Raw genomic sequence first — 16629 nt, 5'->3', positions numbered from 1 at the left:
CTTTAATCCCATTCGATTGACTTATGTGGTTCGGCATATTACGAAAAAAATAATTAGGAATCCGTAAGTAGTGTGAATGGCGTATTTTTTAGCTCTTCGCAACTTCATTGAATATCACTTCATATTCCTGAATCACTAGACCAATATCTCATATCCTATCGGGGTTTTGTGTCCTATGTCAACACCAAGGCGACTTCATAAAGAGGTCTCATAGAAAGGTTGATTTTTTTACCACCTAGTACGCATTTTAATCGGCTTTCACAAAAGTCCGTACAGCCGCGATGTTGGTGGAGCGATCCACTTATTCCAAAAATTTTGCAGTTTAATGCTTTCATAATTGTAAGGAATTAATTAGAAATTTACAATGGGAAAGTCTAACCGATCGACGGAAAAACTTTGGCCAAATATCCATCGGAAATTTCAATTAGAATACCTTTTGTCTGATGTTCAAGGTATTTTTAGAGAGCCTAATTATTAAGATAGAAACGATCACAAGGATAAGATTAGGGGAATAGACAGCAGAACCGATAAATTTAGGATTTCCTTTTATCGACGTACATTAAAGGACCATAATACCTGCCACAGTTTAGCTCTTGGATAGATGTTAGTATTTGTTCATCACTTACTTCATCCAGTAATTTATCTTTAGTTTTCTGCGGCACCACAATTCGTAAGTCTTCACCATTTGGAATACATGATAATTTAAAATCGAATGATTTTAATTAAAATAAATATTTAGAAAAGCATGAAGACAGTAAGTTCTTGCCATTATTTACTTCCTTATGAAGGCAAACTATTCCAATATCTGTGAATAAAATGTAAAAAAGTCTCTAAACATGTAATAGACTCAAATGATTAAACATTAGAGTCCCCTAGAAACCTAAACGTTGCTTTCAATTTCAAATACAAAACAAAATCATACTTTTTTCAGCCTTACACTTTTTGGAGTACATTATTAATTAATGCTACTTAGATAGCTAAAAAAGCACTTTTTCAGCTAGAAACCATAAAAACAGTGCAAATAATCAACTCAGCGTTCTATTTGTACTCGATTCTTCTCGAAATTATTAAGGATTACAATGTCCACCGAAGACCTCTTGACGAAATGGGGATTTTGTGGTATCTTTTTAATTAAAATATAGCATATGAAATCAATAAGGTGAGCATGATTATCTTGAAATGAAAACTCACGTTGCACAACCATTCTAAGGAATAACCTTATAATTCTATGAGTATTACCGGCGGCAATCGAGCCACATGGAGTTCAAATGAAAGTAAGAAATTTAATGAGAAAGTCAGACATGCACACAAAAACTGACGAATTGCAACTGTCCTCGTTTGCATATTGCATCGTTTTGAAGCACATAGTTTAAACAGAATTCATTATGTAAAATTCACTTCTTCAATAGCCTTTGTGGCCTCCACCGATCGTGCAGTTCCCAAAGCCCACATCAAATCATGCAACGAGTCGAAGAGGAGATAACAGAATAGAGATAAGATATTTCCACCGGGAAAGAAAAATTTTATCTGAAGAAGCACGCTGATACAGTTATCAGATTGGCATAATATCTGTGTCAACTTAACGGTAGACAAATTGTTTGTGGCTTTCTACGTGTGATTAATATGTTCGGTGCACAGGTTATGCGAACCACTTAATTGTGATAGTGGTTCAATGGTGCGAGGGTCCAATTTTAATTTAGACTTAATATGAATCTCAGTGAGGAGGAACAGGTTTTAGAACCCGCTAATTCCGATGGAAATATATTCGCCAAAGCATCCATCACCATCTCCACACTGGGCACCGCATATCATCGTGCAACGAAGTAACAAGTAAGTGGAAAGAATATTTCAAAGCCCTTGTGTACATTACAGACATTTGAAAACAAAAATCAGACTGTGAAAGTCGGGGTGAGAATTTCATCCTGAAGAGAGCGCATGTTGATCTAGTTTCGCCAACAAACGCTCATGTTATTCCAATTTAGACTACGCGGCATACATACTCCTCCATTGATGTCTTGGTACAGAGATAAATTAAGCTGTAAAATAAATTACGTTTCGCAAAAAAATTGTAGCCTCTAGATTCCTAATAAAAAGCACCATCGCACTATTGCAAGCACAAGAGGTTGTTTAGGATTATTCAGAGGTCAAGGAAGTGATAATTTTTCCAATTTCTCCTATAAGATGCAATTTTTAAAAAAAATACCAAGATTTCACTTCATTAAAAATTACTCAACGGCGCAGTTCTACCTAACAGGTTAGAAAAAACCGACTCTAGTTATAGTTTCATAATTTTAAATTACCACACAAAGTCAGAGAGTGGCATTATTAGCACTATGTTAAGAATGGATAACATTCTTAGGGTGAGGATACATTTTTAACCTAGCTTACATTCTATAAAGCTGACAATATAAATAAAAACACATACAAATACCGTCTGTTTGCCCTAGTTCCTTTAGAAATAAAAATTAACTTCCCAGTAAAGAAATAACTAAATGACCAGAAATGCGGGATCGGAATTATTTTTACAGACGAAATTGTATTCTCGGACGCGGAAATTTCTAGGACAAAGACGGATCTAATAATTTTTGTCACCCTCATTTTTTTTAGCACTAATTAGTCTTTGCACCTAACCATGTTTGAGTAAATACGTTAGCAGTCGACTGTTACACGTTGCGATATTTTGAATCGTCGGACTCGACTCGAAATCGGCGAGAGTCGACTGGGATAGATTCGCTTTAATCAAACGAGGAAATGTAGCAGGCTATACGGGATGTACAGAAAAGTCAGCGGAGAGCACAAGCATTGGAATGACATATTAAAGCTTAAAAAATAATCACCATTTAAAAAAATTCTCAGAATAGTTTAAGATTAAGTGAAAATCACAAAGGACCAATGTAAAGAAGTTTTCATACATAAGTAGAACGAAACTTTACTGGAACGATATACGAGCAAAGCTTCCGAGCCCTTCTAAATAAATAAATTAATACCTAAATTTAAGAATATTTGTCCGCAGCGTTGCATGGGTGAAGTCAATATTGTCGGGCTCAGCCCCCTTCTGAGGGCGCATACTAAGAGCCACGCTGTCATGGCAAGTCGTACATTTGCGAACAATGCAAAGCGCTGAAAAATCGTCTAAATGAACATCGGAGAGAAACTGAAAACAAACAGTTTAAGGTATTGGTCATCGAAGAGTACGCCTGGAGTATACTACATTTAACGACGCTAAAATAATAGTGAAAGAAGATAAATATTTCCCGCGAATTGTGGGAGAGACTAAATAATTTCAACAGGAAAGAAGAATCCACGAAGAAATTTTCCACGCGCTGTTGAATATCCATTCAAAGAGGAAAAGAATTTATTCAGCGAAAATTTGAGGACGTTCCCTGATGAATCCAGGATAATTCTTCATTATGGCACCAAAAAAATCCTTATTAGAGCGAGGATCGCGGAGCTGCTTGCCAATCTTCACCAAAGGATAGCTGACGAAACTGATGTTAATACTTGTCAACTAAAGCGGATGGAGGCCGAAAATGATTACTTAATATTTAAGAATAGGTAGAGGAAGGATGTTTTTACCATTTGATTGTATAATATTTTTTAGTTGGGCAAATATTTATATTTTATCATGTACGTATAGGTTTCCTCCGGGCCTTGCACACTTGCAGCATTTTCAAAAAAAATAATTATCGTCATCGTCAATATCGATGGTCAAAATTTGCTTGACGCAGCTCTCCACTTAAGTCTTGTATCAGATTTTTTCACACCTACACATTAAATAACAGATTTAATATGTTTTATCGATATTTAGTTTGGCAGAATTTACTAATGTCTGTACTCTGCGTAAAATTATGTTTGTAATTTCAATCGGGGTCATTTAGGGTCTTTCACAATATAAGTCAAATAAGCTCGTGTTTTAGTGTTTACAACCGACTACTATTACACGAACTGTGAATAACCGATGTAATTCCCATATGCTTGCCTTATTCAAACACCATTACCTCCGCATTATTATTTTACCACCTTTCAGGTGTTAAATTAATAATGCGGAGTTAATCGGTCGCTACCTGCAGCCTACGAAAAGACGTAAGTAACCCAAATTACGTGAATGGCCATGGAGGGAAAGCACAGAATCGAAGTGTTCCACATCGACAAAAATACAAGACGACATTACCAGCAAAGGAGAGGAGCTCGCTATTTTCGGCGATATTTTCTGAAGGTATTTATTTTCACCTCATTACAGAGATTCGTTTCAGTAATGCTTTCTAAATTTCGCATTAAGATTAAATACATAGCTTCCAATTGTGTAACGCTTATTAGGGACGGAAAAAATATTTTACAATTACAAAAAATGTGGTGAATGTATTAACAATAATTACATGGAAAATGACGTGTGTAAAATCTTACCTTACGAAATTGAAACGAAAACCAAATTCACTAACGCATAATAATAATAGAAAAAATATGTCTCCATTAGTTCAAGTTTGGCAGAGATTGTTGTGTTAAATTTTGTTTCATTATGAATCAAAATTTTGGGTATCTGCCTCACTGATGCCTTCACATTTCGCTCTTATCATCGTCTGTCTTTAAATTATTTAAAATTCACATAAAAAATTCATTTCATAGCGATAATGCTCTACTTAAGACCTGTTTTTACCCCTCAAGCTATTGCATTTTATAATTAGTACAGGAAGCAACGTATTTTCTATTAACTTTGATTGGAAGTCATTTCGTTTCTCCTTTCTTTCAGGGAAATTGGATTCCAAGGAGGTTAATACTAGTATTGCTTATTTTCGCTCTGTTAGCATTTTTGCTTAGCAAGGGTAGTCCATTAGAAAATGAAGAAGCGGATTTAAAAAGCAATAACGAACAAACTAGAATGAAGGTCCAAGATATACCAAGCGCAATGGTTCACGAAGAAGAAGTGATTACAGATGTGACAGGGAACAAAAATGGCGATCGAACAACCAACGATTTTGAAGAGTACATAAGAAATAATGCAAATAATTACGAATTTATTGATCCTGTAACAAAAATTGGTATACGTAAGTGTTTAAAAAAATTTCTTTACTAAAATTACATGCTAATAATAGATAAAAACATTGTCTATTCCTTATTGAAATGTTTGCTTTATTCGCATGCCAACAAATTATAGACAGGGGTGATACCTAGATTTAATAAATGATGACGAATTTGACATTGAAATCATCTGCGATGAGGCGCGAATTTTCGTTTGATTTAAGTAACAACGCGAAAATGATGATTCATTCCAAGTTTAATTTATCGAAATCTACGACATTGGAATGGCGCAGAAACAAGACCATCGTGTTTTTCTTTAGCCTGTTACGTCATCTCGCACGCAAAACGTAGTTTTTTTCTTGGGCGGTTTTTTCTTTGGTCTATTCTCGCTGCTCTGTGACGAACGATTCTCAGTATGTTCTCTTTGAAATTCTCAAAGAATTGTAAAATTAGACTAATTCGATAAAATCTTTTTGGGTTATGAAATATGTTTGTGCAAAAATCTTTATGATGCAGGAGTTACACCATCAACGGAAATTCCACGCAAGATGACCTGTAGAGTGTTGTTTTGTTCCGCAGTTTTCTATTACGAGTATTTCCACTCCGGAAAAGGTTTCCGTAGACTTTCCAACTAACCCAGTATTGAGAAGAAAGTGCATGATTTTCGCTCCAAGAGATTTGAATTCGATGCCACTTCCGTCATCGCATTTGTGCTGCTGGGTCAATTATTGCACAGTTTTACTTTTTAAGAACAGCATTTGAAATTATGATTTAAATTGTGTACAAGATGACACCACTATACGAAGAATCAGTGGCTGGTTTTTCAGACAACTTTTTGAACAATACGAAAATAAGGCAAATTATAACATATAATAAAAATTAAATAGACTAAAAGTGATCTGGATATTTTCATGGGGACCTTTTGAAACCAAAGCCATCGACTGCGGTAAAAAATACTCCATTAATACACAGCAAAGAATTCGTTGCTCAGCTTTGATTATGATTTAGGTTAGATGACGATAGAAGTGAGGATCCAGTCAAATGATCATTGTGCCCTGGTATGGACCTCGAATATGCTGTAAACATCATTCCCGCTTGACTGGTCTGATATCCTATTGTACTACCCGTTTCACACCTTAGCTATTATCTAGAATGTTTTGGATATAAAAAATAGATTTTTTCAAAATTGTCCTCTTTATAAATCTTTAATATTTTATAGCTAAATATTTTCTGTGACGCAAAATGTTCATATTTAACATTCAGGTAAATTTTGACAAAGGTCTACTCCACATGTAGGTGCTGAATACTTCAAAGTAACGTGTTAGTTGATGTAGGCTTCCACTTAATGATGCAGTAGTCACAGCTAGGTTTCTGGGTTGTTCTTCGCATCTATTCATCTTCGTAATGACATTTTCCGCAGCGTTGCAGCGTTTTCAGCTTCCAAGCTTGAACATTTCAAATCTGAAGACGCCTTCTGCAACGCCGGCGAAACTGTCGTCAAAAAGATGAATCTACGCGGAAGGCAACCCGGAAACCTTGCTGCACCATAATAGCGTGTGTTTTTTTTTTTAAGTGATTCAAAATTCAAATATAAAATAAAAATAGAAAAAAAAAGAAAAACAAAATACGCGAGGTCGAACGAAAGTAATACTCCCTCTATTTCGAATTATAATTGTGAGAGCTTTTGCTGTCCTAATTCCTCCGAATTATCTCAAACTCACTCAGCCCCGCCACCGGCAGAGGAGGCTGTGCCGTTCGAGTCTAAGCAGTGCAAGATCCCGCTCATCGACCCCTGGGACGAGGCCATCTTGCCGTTCGTGAAGAGGCCGGAGCCGTTCTCATGCGGTCCACCACCGCCTATGACTCGCCTCATCCCCAGTTGCGCAACAGCCGAGGCCAAGGAGGCCACTGACGTCCTTTGCACGGAAACCAAATCGCAGTTGGATTGGCCGCCACCAACGCCACTCGTGGTGATAAACTCAAGTATCGCGGTCGAATGGGCCAGCGTATTTCTCAGCGAAATGAAATGCTGCGCCGCGCCTATCTCCAGAGACGAGCCGCGTTCCGAGAAGGACCTGGGCACGGACAATCGAATCAGGTAATCATCTAGGAGAACTAATCGAAAACAACGAAGGGCAGTGCAACTGGTGGGAAACTATCGGGTCAGGGAGCGCCGATGTGTCGTATGCTCGAACTTGTATGCTTATATGAGGCAAAAATACCAGCAGTTGAAATAAACATTATAGGTTAAAATGTATGCGGAACTAATTGTTGTGCACACTAATTGTAAAGGGCTTTCAAGTATCCAAAGTTTATTTTCAAACTAACAAGGAATATTTTCAGGAAACAAAAAAATTAATAGACTTCTTATAAAGTCGTACTACGTCTCACGAAACACAGTAAATGACCAGTGAATGAAAGAAAAAAAAATCTAGTAAAAGTGCTATCAGTGTGGATAATCATTGGCTCTCGATCCTTACATTGATGTAATCTCAGAGAAAGTTTGAACCCAAGCGTTTTTCCCGGAGCTACATTAACCGAAATCTGTAATCAAAATTTAAGTCATGTCACTTCAAGATTGATTTTTTTATATTGCTTTAATTAATAACCGAGAATTGACTAAAATATTTTTAAGGAAGCAAACATGATAATGGTTATTCTCTATACTTTTTATGATTTGTACGCAGAAAGTAAAACTTTATTTAGTTCTTTTCCAGTGTTTATTTCGTGAAGTCTTCTCTGGTGTTTGCATTGGTTTAAGTCGTGATAATAATACGAATTAGTGATTTTTCATGATTTAAATCGGAAATCCCGAGAAATGTTCACGAAAAGTAAAGTTAATTCCTAATGGCAGATAATAAGTCTGCATTCAATGACTTATATAGTAAATATTACCAGATAGTCAGCACATGTACCATAATATTATTAAAACAATAGAAATTGTCAGTACCGCTGCTTGTAAACATTCAATTGCAGCTTTTCTTTCCTGCTCATGATTCGTAAATGGAGAATGCATGTCCTAATCTAGTTTCATTTACTATATTTGAAGGATAGGAAAGCGTATTCCGTTCAACGACACAATTCCCCATCAAACCCTAATTTATATTAAATTAAGCTGTAACTTCCTAGATGTAACTTTCATGCCTTCATTCAGTTTTCGTTTCCTTTTGAAGGATAGGAAAGTGTATTCCGTTCAACGACACTATATCGACAACCTCCGACTTCACCGTGGTCAACTGCTCTCAGGATGATCAGTCCATGTATATCGGGATGCACGCCCACGTGGTGCCCACCGAGGAAACGTTGAAAAAAGTGGAGGCTGCAGCGGCCAAAGGAGCCAATAGACCTCCCAGCATCTTCCTTCTCGCCATCGACTCCTCGTCCAGGCTCAACTTCTTCCGGGCCATGCCTAAGCTCAGAGCCGTGCTGGAGGAGGCGGGGGCCGTCGACATGACCTCTTACAACAAGGTGAGGCTATCCAAATTTCAACTCGTAGAATTTCACGAATAAATTCTTTCACTCTGCCTCCTTTACTTAATCATACCACGTTTAATTTTAGCGTTATAAAAATATTGACTCCACCCGTCCTACCCTTTTTGAGGCTTGTCTATAAATTACTCTTGAATATCGTCACGTTCTCAAATCACATTCAAATCCAGGATTGTCTACGGCGAGTAATTTTGGAATAATCGTAGAACTATCATTGGGTGTGTAAAAAATGAATAAAATAACCTTCATACGATAAATTACAAAAAAATCGGTAAAATTTGACGAAGAAATCGACCTAACATAGATAGTGGCCTAGAGGAATAAATATTACACACAAAGGGCACACAAAAAATCTTCTAAAAATGGGTATGGGTTATCAGTTCAATCCTTAGGTTTAGGGGAGTGACCAGTCGAGGTAGGGGGTTACACAATTCCGCGATAACCTGACGAAGCTAGCAAGAGGGCTAACCGAACATCAGCCAACATTAAACCTTGGAGGTAATCCCGAAAAAGGATGCATAATAATGAATTTGCTTCCCATTATAATTATAATTTTGATCATCTTCTCTGAATATGAGCGTGTCTCCGGGTATATAAGACGCTTCGCTATATAAGAAGGCTCTGAGAAATTCAAACGTTTTGGTTCACAAAAATTCTTCACAAAGAAATTATTGATAAATCACTTGGAAATAGCTTTTAACTACTACGCAAAAATCCACGTAATCAAAGACGAAGATTTTTCAGAGACGTCAAAGTGAGTTTGGCGCTCAAATTTCATTGCATTATAGCCGCAAAAACATGAGGTTATGGAATTTATGAGATGCCTAATTTCCTGACACAGCGATTAAAAAATATGATGTTGTACAGAAAAGAAAATAAATTCATTCTCTAAGAAATATCTTACAAATTTGACCGAAGTAGAGTATATACTTTTATGCATAGTTTACAATGCAAGCTGTTAGGTGAGGAGTTATTTATTACAAGGTGCGCGATATTGGGTTTCGATGAGGACATATTTCTTGCTATCCAACGCCCAACTATTACTGCTTCTAAACCGGAACAGTAAACTCTGAGTGTAGTTTAAAACTCACTAGAGATGAACAACACATGAGATAATGGTAGCAAACGTTAGTAGCGTGAAATATAGTTCGTAAATGTGATGTTGTTGGTGACAGGTGTTCTTTGCCTGCACTGCTAAATGAAAAAGAATCATAAGAGATAAAAGATAGATCGTAGTACATAAAATGCTGAATTTCTCATCTCTCTTTATGTAGGTCGGAGAAAATACCCTGCCAAACTTGGTACCTCTTCTGGGAGGCCTGTCTTTAGAAGAGGCAAGCGGTGAATTCAGTTTCACGGAGAAGCCGATCGGTTTCGGCTGCTGGCCGAACAGCAGTAAAACGTTCGACGACTGTCCATTTCTCTTCAAGGCATTCTCCAGGAGCGGCTACGTCACCATGTTCGCTGAGGATGAGCCGAAGCAATCCACGTTCAACTACTTCAAGCCCGGATTTCGATACCAACCGACGGACCACTATCTTCGACCATTTTTCGTGTTCGGCGGGGAGCATGCGAAGGTCGTGAGAAGGGAGACGGCCAATTGGTGCCACGCGCAGACACCAACCCACCTCATGATGATGGACTATGTCAAGTCCTTCGTAGAAACCTATTCTCCCCGGGTACCCTTCTTTTCCTTTACCTTCTTCGTTGGCATCGGGCACACGTCGGCTCCCGACATAGAGCTCGCCGATGAGAACATTGCAGAGTTCGCTAGGTGGGTCATTGCCTCGGCTGACGAGGACACTAAGAAAGGGGGTAGCGGGCTGTTCTTCGCGGCGTTCAGTGACCACGGCATGAGGTGGGGACCGTTGAGGCAATCCCCGGCAGGCTGGATGGAGGAGAGGCTCCCGTTCCTGTACATACGACCGCCACTCACGAAGGAGGCTCTGGCACGCCGTACAGCAAGTGGTGATGCTGATTTCCCGGAGTTGGTCAAGTCGCTCTACCCACATCTGCTGCGCAACAAGGATCGCCTGATAACCCCCTATGATCTCCACCACACCCTAGCATCTTTCCTCAATAATCGCGCTGGCATCCCCAATTGCGCCAAATGCTTCGACATTTTGCAAGATACTGTACCGCTCTCTAGGACGTGCAAGGATGCGAAGATACCCGATAAGTACTGCACTTGCGTTGATGAGTACGAGGGTTCGGTTAAAACCACGAGGGTGAAGAATGCCTCGCGCGCGGCCGTCGAATATTTGAACGGAATTTTGGAAGGTCAGCCGCAGTGTTCCCGCCTGAGTCTCGACAAGATCCTGTCAGCCAGTTATCGCGTCATCCCATCCATCAACGGAGATAATGAAATAAGGATGCTTGCCGTTAAAATAGCCACGCATCCAGGCGGAGCCGTCTTCGAAGTGGACACCATAATCAACAAGTTAGACGTCAAGATTCAGCCATTCCCAACCCGCCTCAACATATATGGCAATCAAAGCTGGTGCACTGGCGATTGGAAACTAAAGCCGTATTGCTATTGCCCTTGAAGAAATACTGTTCTAATCTAATAAAGTATTTTGCTATTTCCTACCCGAAGAATTAGAAAATTCAATGAATCAATTCACAGGAAAATGCCACTACGCCGCTTATCAATTTGTATATTAAACAGTGATATTCATTCTGTGTAAAACATATCTTGTTCTTAATGTCAATGTGTGTCGTTCTCAATTCTTTACTAGAATATGCGATATTTTGTTATTTTCATCAACTCATTTACAAAAATTCCAACTTTGGAGAAGAGAAAGTGCTAATTATGTTTAAACCAGTGTGGTACGCGGGTGATCAGGCGTTGATTCGTCAGTCAGCGGTCGGACTGCAGGCCCAAGTGGATGCGTTAGACAAGTATTGCGATGAATAGCATGAGAATTAATCACGGGAAGACCAGAGTTATGCGATTTTGTAAAGCATCGCGAGAAAGTAATGTGAGACTCAAGGTAAAAGTAGGTAAGAAAAAGCTTGAGCAAATATAGCAATTCATCTATTTGGGCTGCACATAAGAGGAAAACGGATGAAGCAATGAAGACATCAGGAAGAGAAATGCATAAGCAAAGGAGACTTTTATGATCAGGAAGAAGTTTATGAGAGGATGTAAGCGTTAAAAGATAAGGTTAGCGAAGAGTCTGATCTGAATTGTAGCGCTAAACTGCGGAAACGTGGACAATTAGGAAGAAGAACTGGAGGCGCTTGAGATGTTGGCACGCCGAAGAATGGGGAAGTAAATTGGGCATTGAGAAGGAGGAACGATGAAGCGTTGGATATGGTGGGTGTGGAGAGGTAGCTTCTAGATGAGATTCGGAGGAGACGGAAGGTTTGGGTGGAGCGAGTGCTGAGTGGGGAGGGGATATTGAAAGCAGTTTTCGAGGAAAGAATGTTGGCTGAACGAGGATGAGGAATAAAGAATATAGGAATTTTTTATGTAATTGAAGGAAGTGAGTTTCATAATGAATTGAAGAGGAGAGTCCATGATGGAAGGGAATACTGTCAGAATCCTTGTAACTATCACATCAGCAGAACGCTTCGCGATGGAAAAATAAATTACCTTTCTAATGGTAAATTACTAAGTGGTCATTTTATTTCAATTAAATAAAATATAGGGCTTAGATTCGATACCTGTCAACACCTCGATATCATCCGATACTCTTTAGTATCGGAAGCATCGAGTATCGACTTAATTCCACGATACTGTTAATGCGATACCGATGAAAATATTAATGAGAGCATAGAGAAAAAATTTGTTTTAACTTTCTCCGCCTTAAACTTTCCTTTACTTTACACTTATTGAAATTATTTTTCTATTCTTACTATCATTACATATTGACAATTTTGCATTTATAATTAAGTAGGTATAAATGGTCATTAACAAAATAACAGTAGATGTTTTGTTGTATTTTCATATTACTAATCCTGGATCTGTTATATTTTGAAGATGGTGGCCAGAAAATATGGGATGAAAATAAAAGTATGCCGTCTAAACGAGCTCTTGCATGTGACGTCACTAGACAGCGTCAAGAATGATAAGTAAAGTGGAATGCGTTAACAGTGACTAAAGTTGCAAAATTAGGGTATACCCAACGATTTTTGATGTCTCATCCCTGTCCACTTCGTGCATAGATAGCTTAGTAACGAGGAAAAGTAATGAAAATATAGTTCATTGTGACAATTCAGTTCATCATCATCATTAGTCAACAATCCTAAGATTGGTTTGACGCAGCTCTCCATTTCTCTCTCCTATCCGCTAATCTCTTCATAGCTACATATTCATTCTCTTTTACATCCTTTATAACCTGCCCTATATAACTCATTCGGGGCCGTCCCTTGCCCTTTTTACCTTCCACTTGTCCTTCAACGATTGTCTTCATCAGACCAACGTGAGTTATTGAAATGAAATAACATCTGAATGCCGCATGTATTTCATTTCTTCAAAAAAATCAATCTCGTACTTAGTAATGCGTATGCACTTCAATGACCTCTGCTTATCGTGGAAAGTACTGCAGTATTTGGCGCATGAGATACGTATTGAGTTTCCAGCAACCTGTAACAAACATTTGTGTCCACAGAAAATCAAAGAACCAACCATATGTTTGTTTTATATCAAATCTATAGTGGTTGGTGTGACTAGGCTTTCACATGGTCTGACGTCTGACGGTCAGTGGCGGATACAGAAAAAACTCAAGGGGGGGCGCAACATATCTTGAGTTGTCTTTACTTTTATCGTAATAAAAGATGATCAAGTCACAGGCAAAGTATATGAAAATTTTATTTAAAGTGATTATAAACATGTAAAATACAATGCCATCTTATGATATAAAAAAGTTACAATTTTGGTTTTGCAATGTTCGGCAATACAAGCGGACCCGCAAGGGGGGGGGGGCGCGTGCCGACTGCGCCCCCCATCTGTATCCGCCACTGCTGACGGTATGCTATAGATACCAACAAGTAAGACTATGCAAAGTGTTAAATAGATAAATAAATTCTTTTTTCCCGCGGTGGTAATTAACATTGCAAAAGAAACCTGGATTTAAAAGTAGAAAATGCCAATAGAATGAGACTTCACTCTCAAAGTGGGAAAGAACTTTCGATTGACGCAAGTTTAGAGGAAGCTTATGCCGACGATCCCTATTTTCAAACAAATCATGAGATTAGCCCTTCAAGTTCCACTTCCAATGAGATCGGCGGCTACTTATCTTCGTCACTTGAAAAACAAAATTATTAAACTCAACTTGCAATTAGCCCATCAAATACTAGCAGCAGTTCTGAAAGTCGGCTTAACTGTAGATCTGATAATTTTCAGTACGTTAGTTCTGTTCATACTTTATAGCCCTCACTTCAGGATTGATAAGAAAATTGACTTATTGATAAGAAAACTGTCTTCAAGCCTTGTGATCGACGCGCGCAGGAAATAACCGAGCTTTTTGGAAAAATAGACAAAGGCTTCAAGAAGCTTCTTAAATACCCATAGCCTCATCATACTTCGCAATCCAGAAAAACCTATTCAAATAAAGTAATAACAAGGATTTATGAGTGTGTAGCCAAAGTTAAGTCAAGGCTGGGATCGACTGATATTTAATCGATTAGTATTACCTCTGATATGACTTCTACTTGAGTATTATTATGAGTTATTATTTAGAATTTTATTGATCGAGATTTTCAACTACAGCCCTTTGCCCTGGAAGTCATGCTAATTCCAGATGACCTAACACGGGTGAAAATGTGATTTTTTACTCCAATTTTGAAATATTGAGACATTGTTGAAAACATTGTTGCTGTGGCCACAGATAAAGGACCTAACATTGCAATGGCTATCAACAAATCCCATTTTAAACATACCAAATGTCTTGAACAAATAATTTAGAAATCATGGTGAAACATGGTTAGCTAGAATCCGCGTCAGTGAAAAGTTTGACTGACAATTGTCTAAAATTGGTTGGTCAATTTAAACATTTATTACATGCATGCAATGTATTTTAAAGAGCAAAAGCCACAGTAAAAATAAAAGTGCACAAGTTAATTCAGGATGGACATGCCCACTGGAATTCTGAACTCTGCATGCATCAACGGCTCCTAGAACAGAGGTAAGCATTCAGTCTTGCCACCAGTGAGCACTTGAGCTCCTTGGCGGCAAGAGCTGGCTTGAGCTCCCTATTGAGCTAAACTGTCATGATTGCGAGCTAATGAAACTGGTTTTCAAGCTTATTAAACCATTTGATTCCGCGATATTTGCGTTAAGTAAAGAAACTGACTGCATCAGAGGTTTTGCCTGTTGTGAATAGTTTGTGGACGGAGCGGGAAAAACCATGTCAGCACAGCAGAATTGATCAATTTCAGAATCAACTCTTTTTTCAACTGAAGAAGTACTGTGGTAGATATGAGGGTGAAGAAGAATACAATTTAGCAATACTGCTGGACTCAAGGTTAAAAAAAAGTATTAAACGAAGATAATTAATGGACATTTCCTAAGGCCGAGTATGTACATACAAATCAAAGCCACTGAGGAGCACGAGGCAACTCCCATACTTAGCATCGGTGGAGGTTAAGGTCATTACACGTAAGTATAATTTAATTTACCATGTAATTAGATTCACTCAAATGGAATAACAGATTATAATTATAAATTGAGCTGCAACATACTGTAATCACAGAATGCTTATCCCTCCATGGCTGGAAAGCCTAGGGGAATTATTACAGAGGACCATTTTCTTAATTACTTAGCAGGAAGACCTTGAGAATAAACAAAGTGAATTTAATCATATTATGTGGCTGATGTATTCCAATCTCATTACTTAATTCAGAGGTTTTCCAACTTTTTTTTTCTCCCGTATCTCTCCAATTAAGTATGACTAATATTGTACCCCCAAAAGCGTAACGTGCTAATTTTATGACATAATTTCACTACGGGTAAGTGACAGTTTTTTTTACGAATAATTGTATAAATAGAAACTTCGCTTTAAATACTTACCCCATATTATACGTATAAATATTTCCTGGTTAAGACTTACGACGCGCCACTGTTGCCAGGCGTATTATTAAATGTAGCAACCACCATTACCGATTATTTTCGGCGTATCCCCGACTGGTTCGCCGCGTAACCCTTAGGGGTACGAGTACCATGGGCGGAGAACCGCTGACTTAAGGCAATGTGTCCTACCAGTGAGTATGTACCAGAATATCCATACAAAATGAAGTGGAAACGTAACTGCACGAACCAAGGCTGCCAGCCAACACAAATATATTTCCGTATTGGTAAACCAACTTGCTGTTTTCTCGGCTACGGAAGGTAGCGAGGAAGTATCTGTATGTTCGTCCTGCAACCATAAATTTTGAGTTTCCTCAGTACAGCATGAACCATTGTGGATAAAAGGAGAACTAGACTGCGTCCAAACAATGTCCGAATGTTGAAATTTGCAAATTAAAACTTGGGTGTGTGTGAAAGTAATTAAGCGTAAAAGAATAGACCTTTCTTACAACCATGTAGAAGTGTACAGGAGCAAATTAATGCAAGGAATGCAGTGATAATGATTTGTTGTTTATTAAAGTATATTGTTCATCATGTGATTAATTACTATAATTTGTTATATTTAGGTCTTTACCAGTCAAGTTAGTTTTTAACTTACTTGTTGACAATATAAATAGTAGAAAATTTCCAATCATATTGATTCCTTGTAATAATTATTTCATTAAAGGAATACTTATTAAAATTATTGCTTAGGTCCCAATTACCATCAACATATGAGTCGATTTTCTTTAAGGGGCGCCCTAGCATTTGAATTTCCCAATTTAACGGCTCACGAAGGCCTCCAGCCGCAGCGCCGGGACATGGAGACCGAAGCCGAAGCGCCTCGAGGGAGAGAAGGAAGGCAGCTCCCCTCCCAACTTCACCCGCGACGACTCCGTGGAGAAATTTAATACTCATGAAAAATATGATACGGGTCGCTGGAACAGGGGTCTCAGTCCTAGTTGATACGTAACACCTGAATGCCGGCGAGCCAATTAAATATAGTAGAAGCCAAGTTATAGGGGCCGTGTTCCTCTCTCAGGCGCTGAAAAAACAGGCCTGTAGATGCGAAG

At 38.4% G+C, this 16629-nt stretch overlaps 1 protein-coding gene across 1 annotated transcript; it reads left to right on the top strand.

Annotated features, from left to right (window-relative positions):
- The first annotated feature begins 1567 nt into the window (after positions 1–1567).
- LOC124168922 lies at positions 1568–12121 on the top strand. The gene is made up of 6 exons (XM_046547320.1): positions 1568–1830; positions 4028–4216; positions 4748–5042; positions 6742–7114; positions 8190–8484; positions 9780–12121. Exons 2-6 carry the CDS (start codon positions 4106–4108, stop codon positions 11049–11051), a joined length of 2346 nt encoding a protein of 781 aa, XP_046403276.1. The 5' UTR covers positions 1568–1830; positions 4028–4105; the 3' UTR covers positions 11052–12121.
- The last annotated feature ends 4508 nt before the right edge of the window (positions 12122–16629 follow it).

The sequence above is a fragment of the Ischnura elegans genome, chromosome 1 (assembly GCF_921293095.1).
Source record: "Ischnura elegans chromosome 1, ioIscEleg1.1, whole genome shotgun sequence".
Classification (NCBI taxonomy): domain Eukaryota; kingdom Metazoa; phylum Arthropoda; class Insecta; order Odonata; family Coenagrionidae; genus Ischnura; species Ischnura elegans.
This window is presented reverse-complemented; position numbering and strand designations above follow the sequence as displayed.